The sequence below is a fragment of the Epinephelus moara genome, chromosome 3 (genome assembly GCF_006386435.1).
Source record: "Epinephelus moara isolate mb chromosome 3, YSFRI_EMoa_1.0, whole genome shotgun sequence".
NCBI lineage: Eukaryota > Metazoa > Chordata > Actinopteri > Perciformes > Serranidae > Epinephelus > Epinephelus moara.
In genome coordinates, this window is record NC_065508.1 from 320633 (window position 1) to 329622 (window position 8990).

The window sequence follows — 8990 nt, forward strand, 5'->3', positions numbered from 1 at the left end:
ATATATATATATATATATATATATATATTCATAAATATATATTGACAGGTATATTAGTAAATATATTCATAGATATATATTATAATATATATCATATATTCATAAATCTACATTGACAGGTATATTACTTAATATATTCATAAATATATATTTACAGGTATGAGGTGGTTGGACGGCAGGTTAAAGGCCTGAGCGATGGCGACAGCCATCTCATATTTGGTCATCTTCTCTTTAGCAGAGAAATGAAAGATTCCTCTGATGGACGGGTCCTGAAAGACAAACAGACAGAAGAAAACTGGTGAGACAGGTAGAGGAAAACACTGATAACTAATAATAATTCATAAGTCATAACTAGTGATAACTGATAAGACAACAGTGACGTACCGGTCTGTCGGTGTGTGTGTGTGTGTGTGTGTGTGTGTGTGTGCGTGCGTGCGTGCGTGCGTGCGTGCGTGCGTGCGTGCGTGCGTCTTTTTCACAGCGGCAATCTTTGTCAATCGTCCTCAGAAGATGTCTGTCTATAATTTTGTCAAAGATGGCTGCTGTGCATATAACCCATTGACTTACCTCAGTTTTGCTGATTCTATGCTGTATTGCACCCAGCTGTCTTACAATGGGATATTGATTTTTAGGGGTTTTTTAAGTTTAAAGAAAAAAACAGGTAAACTACACAAATTCATGTCAGTCCAATTTAATCATTTTTGTTTGACTGTAAACAATAGAACTGTTTGTGTGTTTTAACTGCAGGTGGTTGGGAGCAGAGTTTACTTCATGTAACAACTATAGTGAAAACAATTTAAAGTGCACATGAAAATTTAAAGTGCAAAGAGAAAACTTGCTCTTCTTTGAAATGCTTAAATTATGTTTTAGAAAAGAAACAAAATACAAGAACAGGTGATTTTCACTTTTTCTCTCATTCTTTTGGCTTGTAAACAAAGTCCTGCAAGTTATCAAAGGCACTTCTTTTCAAGGGTGCTCTGGGTGCTTCAGCAGAGGCTGTGGAGCTCACCCGAATTTTCTGCTCACATATACGGTCTGTCATCGAGGGCGCCGTTGCGGCCGTAGCAGTTGTCCCTGGTAGCATGGTGTTATGTTTTTTAAAGCTCGGATTGCAGCAACGTGATTTGGGTCAGTTTTGTGACGACGTAAAACCTTTTTGCCACTGCTTCCATACATCAACTTCTTGGAACAAGCGAAGCAAAATGCCGCACCTGGCTCGTTCAATTTCTCGCACCATGTATTTAATGGTTTGCCCGCAGCGCCCTCCTCCTCGAGCCATGCCCACCTCCATTTATTTTTCACCCCTCTCTCCAGTTCTGCTGTATTAACACCAGGTTTAATATATTTTGCTTCCATCTCTCTGCCCTGCTCTACTCTACTTCAACGCTACTTACCTCTCTCTCTCTCTCTTTACTCCACCCGTAGACTACAGCATCCACCTGTTGCACAAAACGCACACAGCATGCCATTTTCTCTCAGTGTCCAATAGCTGGCGGTCAAGCTAACACAAGCTAATCATTCAAACACAGTCCAATTGTCCATTTCTGTTGCACATTCACCCACACTGATTTGGATATCAGGCTGTAATGGACACCTAAACAACATGTGCTTGGAATTAGTGTGTGTTGAAACCCTGTCTGTGTGTGTGTGTGTGTGTGTGTGTGTGTGTGTGTGTGTGTGTGTGTGCGTGCATGTGCATGCTGTTTTTAGACCCTCCCCACCCAGCTCTTATTGGCTAGCGGGTTAGGGTTAGTTTCATAACACCATACTATTTGTGGAACTACCCATGTGCTTCACTGAAAATCAAAACATGATTCGTTAAATGACAACTTATGCCAAGTTGTTGCCACAAAACAAAAAATCCTAGAACTGTCCATTAAGCCAGAAATCCGACACGACGCCGGAGTACTTTAAGCCCTGAGCGTACCTGTCTGTCTCTCTGTCAAACAGACAGTGGCATACCTGTCTGTCTCTGTCAGACAAACCGTAGCGTACCTGTCTGGCTCTCTCGGACAGCTTCCTGCAGACGGCGGCGACATCCCTGGCGTCAGTAGGAAACCTCTGCAGACAGTGATCCAGGGTGCAGCTCTCTGATGCCTCCTGAACTTTGACCCACAGTGATGTCACCACGCTCTCCGTCACTGACTCCACCTCCCCGAACAGGACGGGCACCCGCAGCACCACGGCACCTGAGACACAGACAGACAGACAGACAGACAGGTGAGAGACAAAAAGACAGACGACAGACAGACAGACAGGTGAGAGACAAACACGTACCTGGACAGTGTCTCAGTGTCTCCCTCTCTCCCTCCAGTTTACTGCGTCCGTAGACGTTCAGGGGATTCGGACAGTCGTCTTCTCCGTATGGAGGATTCCTCCCATCGAACACGTAGTCGGTGCTGATGTAGAGGAAGAACGCTCCACACGCCGCTGCATGATAAACACAGAGTGATGACATGACAGAGTGAGGACAACCAGGGCCCCATTTCAGAGAGCAGGATCAGTGAAACTCTGAGTTTGTTCAGCCTGAGATGAAACTCTGAGTTTTCTGTTTCACAAAGCCAGTTCAGTGTAACCCTGAGTCAGTTACTATGGCAACATACTCTGCTGAGTCACAGGTTTGCTTCATGTCAGCCTGAGGCTGAGCGTGTAGCAGGAAGTAGAAACATGGCGTGTCCTTTAGTGAATGAAGTGGTGGAGGTTGAGGCCCAGTGTATTCAGAGGCTGTTGTGTAAGGAGAAGGTGATTAGAGCCTGTTTGGATGTCTCCCTGGAGGAGTGTCTATGTGAAAGATACTGTTTGACCTCACATTCTATCATTTATCTAACAATCTGTTCCACCCACATATATCACATATTACACATCCTGGATTTACATTATCATCACAGCACATTTTATGCATTGTCCTTTGATTCTTTTCTTTATAACATCAGAGACACTGAACACAGAGAGACAGCGGTTTGTCGGCCCGTAAGAAAAGTGTCTCTGGCTCTGAAAACACATTGGACCCTTGTTGTGGTTTTCCCTGGACATAAACCAGGGAACAAAAGCCCAAAAAAATAATCTTTAAAAAAAGAACTGCAGGTTTATCAGTGTTAATAAGAAAATAATCTACGTGGATACATGATGCAGTGATTCATGAATACTTCTCAACGTCCCATAATAGCTCCATGTGAGAATATAGGAGATTACGTGAAGTCATTTCACAGCAGTTTTTTTAAATTTTTTTTTATTTAGAGCACAGTACACATTAATGAACATTGCTGTAAATGTGCCGGTGTTAGCCAAAGGCTAATTTTCAACTGTAGTCCTCCGACATGATGTTAAAAAGAACTCAGGCCATTAAAAAAAACAAAAACAGGAACACAGAAGTCATAATATATAAAACAACAAATTGCAAACAAAAACAGGGACATATAAGTCATAATATCTAAAACAAATAATAAACAGAGACAATAATTCACAACGAGAAACCAATACGTACAGTGCAATATGATACAGTGCAAAATAGTTGATCGAGAGGCTATGGATAGTGAATGGACGAAACAATGCATGTCCATGACTCACTGGCATAGTGTATATGATATATGAAGTTATAAAGTGCTGCAGTGCCCATAAAAGTCGTCACAGTGAAAGTCTAAATTTAATTAAATTAGAATAAGTTAAATGAACCTCAGCCTAATATTGACAGAATGAATCACATAACAGCACTGTACAGGAAAGGCCAAAGCAGACTCTACCTGCTGAGGCGGCTCAGGTCTTTTGGAGTGCAGGGGGTGCCCCTAAAGACCTTCTTTGACACTGTGGTGGCATCAGCCATCTTTTACGGAGTGGTCTGCTGGGGCAGCAGCGTCTCGGCTGCAGATAGGAAGAGACTGGACAAGCTGATCAAGAAGGCCAGCTCTGTCGTGGGATGCTCTCTGGACTCTGTGCAGGTGGTGGGAGAAAGGAGGACGACAGCCAAGCTGTCATCTCTGAGGACTAATGACTCCCACCCTCTGCAGGAGGAGATAAAAGCTCTGGAGAGCTCCTTCAGCGATAGACTGATTCACCCAAAGTGTGTGAAGGAACGCTATCGCAGGTCCTTCCTGCCTGCTGCTGTCAGGCTACATAACCAGCACTGCTCACAGTAAACTGCACTATGGACACTTTATTGACACTATGGACACTTTAGGGACACCATGGACACTTTATTGACACTATGGACACTTTAGGGACACTATGGACACTTTAGGGACACCACTATCAGCATTGCTGTCCCCCATGTTGTTGTTTCTTTGCACATTCAATATTCAATTTGCAGTAAATATGTTCACTTTAATCCATTGCTCAATTTTTATCCCTTGCTCATCGTTATTATCATTATCATCATCATTATTATTATTATTATTATTATTATTATTATTTATTGCCGTTTCTTGTATTTTTTGTACTTTTTTCTGCATGCCTAGTTTTTTAAGTTTTTAAATACTGAAATCTTTAATTTGCCCTTTAATTAACCCTTGACTGCTGTAACACTGGAATTTCTCAATTATGGGATCAATAAAGGTGTATCTTATCTTATCTTATGAAGTCAGTCAGTATATGAACACTGTTAAGATATAAACATGTTTCTGTATGTTAGACACATGACCTCATCACATGACATCACATCACTTCACATTACCTATTAACTGTGCAGTCTGTTCCCATCACACCTCACGCTGTTCAGCTGCAGCTGACGCAAGAGATTTGTTTTCATGTCTTCATTCATGTCATTAAGATCTCAGATTCAGTTGGGATGAAACAAGTTCTGCTTCCTGTCTCTGAGAATCATGTTATCTGCACTCTACTGATGATGTCTGGGTTAGGGTTAGGTAACGTGCCTCTCTCAGGCTGAACATACTCGGAGTTAATTGAACTGATTCTGATCAGCTGTTCTGTTTCTCAGCTCAGGCTCAGTCAACCCGGAGATCAGGCGATCAGAGTTTGTTGAGCCTGCTTTCTGAAAAAGGGCCCAGAGGGGTATTCCAGGTAGGAGGTTCAACAAACTCTGAGTCTAACCCTGAACTCTGACTTAATTTACACTGAGCTGGGAAACTCTGAGTATCCGGTTCCAAAACAGCTGATTTGAATTAGTTCACTCAACTCTGAGTAGGTACACCTTGAGTTAAGCACGTGCACAACCACAATAAAAAGCCATCATCAATGGAGCCCCGATACCTCGAGTCACCATGGCAACCGGAGAGAAAAAGCGATCAACTTATACTTTTACATCTGTGGAATTGGAGGTGCTCATGAATGCCTACAGTGAATATGAGCATATATTTCATTAACAAAGTAACAGCACTAAAACTGCCAAGGGGAGAGAGGCAACATGGGAGAAAACTGATGCCTGAGTCAACGCGTACGTTTGAATGCACTAGTTCATTAATTTACATTTAACCACGCTTAATTAAAATGGTAGCTTACAGGTGAAAAAGTGGTTTGGAATAAAATCGGATTTTCATGTAGGTTCAATCTCACAGGGGAAAAACACACTTGGAAGCAGCTTAAAATGAAATATAAAAACATCATTCAAACAGGAAAGGCATATTTGACTTGGCCACGACTGTACCTTCCTTTAGTTTGATTCATATTTGATTTATTAAACAAAGTAGCTTCAATAACCTGTCATTCAGTGGCTATGTCATTATGTACTGTAGGTCACTACTAATTTAAACCCCCCAAAAATACTGTTTCAACTTGTGTGAGTAACATTTGAGTTCTACTCAGCCAACAGAAAGAAGGCAGAGGCCACAAAACATCACCAATATCATATAAAAAGCTACCGTTCACAAAAAAACATTTGCTCTGATCAGAGTGCACGTCTGCTGTAGCAGCCCCTGGCCCAAACGAACAAGCAGACTTGTCAGATTTCATATGTGTGGCCAGTAAATGATTGAGTCTAATGAAAAACGGTACGGTTCAAACACATATTCATTGGGGAAAGACAGCACATCTAGACGGGGTCTGAAGATCCTCTCCCAGCGTAAAGCATTGTGAATTAATTCTTCCTACATACGAACAACCCATGTGTGTCTGCCAGCTTGCTTCAGGCTCAGCAGTAGGGAGGAGACAGGGTGAACTCAGGGTTTCTTATAGAAAACCTGCCAGCAAGCAGGTTAGTTTCACAGAGTCAGTTGCCATGGTGATTGACTCTGAGTTTGATCATGTGATCACCCACCTGCCTCCTTGGCGAGCGTGCTGGTTGCGTGCACATTGAGATTCACAGCGGCGTCAGTGTGTCTCTCCACAACATCTGGACGTCTCTCAGCTGCACAGTGGACGACCACATCAGGCTGAGACAGAGACAGACATCATCAGAGGACAGTGTCTAGTACAGTCTATAGTAATGTTTAGTACTACAGTGTGTAGTAGTACAGTGTGTAGTGCAGTGTGTAGTAGTACAGTATGTAGTACTACAGTGTGTAGTACTACAGTGTGTAGTAGTGCAGTGTGCAGTACAGTGTGTAGTAGTAGTGTGTAGTAGTACACTGTGTAGTAGTAGTAGTGTGTAGTAGTACACTGTATAGTAGTAGTAGTAGTGTGTAGTAGTACAGTGTGTAGTAGTACAGTGTGTAGTAGTGCAGTGTGTAGTAGTGCAGTGTGTAGTGCACTGTGTAGTGCACTGTGCAGTAGTGCAGTGTGTACTAGTACAGTGTGTACTAGTACAGTGTGTAGTTGTGCAGTAGTGCAGGGTGTACTAGTACAGTGTGTAGTTGGGCAGTGTGTAGTAGTACAGTATGTAGTGCAGTGTGCAGTAGTGCAGGGTGTACTAGTACAGTGTGTAGTAGTGCAGTGTGTAGTGCAGTGTGCAGTAGTGCAGTGTGTAGTAGTGTGTTTGGTACCTTGTACTCGTGCAGTAGTCCTCTGACAGCATCCTCATCTGTAAGGTCACAGCGGAGGAGAAGGGGCCTGGCTCTTCTGTATCCGGTCCCAATAACCAACCAGCCGTTGTTCTGAAACTCTCTGCACACAGCCCGACCCAGGAGACCTGTTGCCCCGGTAACCAGGACCCTCGGAGCCGTCACCATAGGTTCCTCCTCCTCCTGGAATACAAAGTATTATTATCAGTACCACATTCAGCACTACAATACTTTAATCAGTACTGCATTCAGCACTACAATACTATTATCAGTACTACATTCAGCACTACAATACTATTATCAGAACTACAATACTATTATCAGTACTACAATATTATTATCAGAACTACAATACTATTATCAGTACTACAATACTATTATCAGTACTACATACAGCACTACAATACTATTATCAGAACTACATTCAGCACTACAATACTATTATCGGAACTACATTCAGCACTACAATACTATTATCAGAACTACAATACTATTATCAGAACTACATTCAGTACTACAACACTAATATCAGTATTATAATGTTAATATCAATACAACATTACTAATAACAGTACTACATTGCAGGGTTTCCTCTACATGTAATTGATTGTGGGGCACCGCTACGGCAAAATAAAATCTGCCACGCCTTCAGAATATTTTTTTTTTTTTTTTTTTCAGATGTCAAAACAATAGGGCTCAAAAGGGTGATGTAGCGGAGGTGGAAAGACCACGATGCATTGTGGGTTTTGCGGGCAATTGGAAAGTTGTTTACGTTTCGCGACGCTAAGCTTGTGTTCTGTTGTTGTTGTTTTAGCATTTTAAAAGTAACTATCGTTTGAAAATGGTGCAGACTTGCTGTGTCATTAACTGCCACAATCGTTCTCACGATCGCTACAAGAAGATCGATGGGCTATATAATGTGATATATTTTGATAGCAAAAACTGAAATAGAACTAGGGACAAATCTAACACAGCTGAGCAGTCAGGACTTTTAGTCCCATTTTTAAAAAAAAAAAGTACACATCGTGATGTCACTAAAAACATTGTTTCTCAGTTGTCTCCACAGGAGTAAACTAAATTATGGTTAAGAAGTAAAAGTTAAAAAAAGAAACTCCATTTTGTGCCCACCCATGTATGACGATAGAGACTTAGAGATTTATGGTGTGAAAATGCCCTAATGCTGAAATAAATAACCGAGAAGCCCATACATATTTACGACATGAATACAGAGTGGATTTCAGGCTTCAAAATATTTTTTGTTTGAAATAAATTGGTCCACCAGACACCAAGATATGTTAGTCAAAACCTGAGTAAGCAAACAGGCAGCACCACATGGAGGTGGGGCACAGTGAGGCTTGTAAAGTTTACATACCTCTGAAATGATGACGGTCTTCTCTTTGAGGCGTAAAATTCGGAGGTCCTGCACCCACCCAAAGTTTGCTTGCCCATGAGCCCTTAAAGGGATAGTGCACCCAAAAATTTAAATTCAGCCATTATCTACTCACCCATATGCCGATGGAGGCCCTGGTGAAGTTTTAGAGTCCTCACATCCCTTGCGGAGATCAGCGGGTGGAGCGGCTAGCACACCTAATGGTAGACGGTGCCCCAGACTAACGTCCAAGAACACAAAATTGAAACCACAAATTATCTCCAACATGCTCATCCGTAGTGATCCAAGTGTGCTGCAGCCGCAACATAAAAAGTTGTTTCGAAAAACGTCATTTGAAATCTGTTTTTATCCTCACTGTAGCCTGTAGCTCTGACTGCTTCTCTGTGCTCCGTACTCATGTGTGCGCGCTCAGGGTGATCGGTGATGCACGGTCTCTGAAGAGCAGCAGTCTCGTCAGTACTGATGTCCAGATTGTCAAGTGCAGGCATCGCCAATTCCCAGACTGAGCAGCAAAGACTTTCCTCATCCGCTGGCATTGCTTTGCATTTGAAACAACGACACCGCCAGGTTTCCAGTGCTCGACTCCAGTATTCTGCGGCTGGCTGAGGGTTAGGCTCATGAGCTGCGGCGGCTGCTTCGTCCAGTAGCCTGAGTTCCGTCCGTATACTCGGGCTCAAACAAATACGGCTCAACAAAGAAATGCTGTTCCTCCT

The 8990-nt window shown here is 42.4% G+C and overlaps 1 protein-coding gene across 6 annotated transcripts in view; it reads right to left on the minus strand.

Annotated features, from left to right (window-relative positions):
* The window catches only part of mat2b (methionine adenosyltransferase II, beta), a 16613-nt gene that overhangs the window by 2886 nt on the left and 4737 nt on the right, over positions 1-8990 (minus strand). For 4 of the 6 annotated variants that reach the window (XM_050040718.1, XM_050040717.1, XM_050040721.1 and 1 more), the window contains exons 2-7: positions 6870-7070; positions 6206-6320; positions 2278-2430; positions 1996-2189; positions 1395-1439; positions 156-269 (exon numbers count right to left, since the gene is read on the minus strand). In XM_050040718.1, the coding sequence (XP_049896675.1) occupies positions 156-269; positions 1395-1439; positions 1996-2189; positions 2278-2430; positions 6206-6320; positions 6870-7070 (822 nt within the window). The remainder of the gene's footprint in view (positions 1-155; positions 270-1394; positions 1440-1995; positions 2190-2277; positions 2431-6205; positions 6321-6869; positions 7071-8990) is intronic. The other 2 variants (XM_050040719.1, XM_050040722.1) reach the window with 1 other exon arrangement.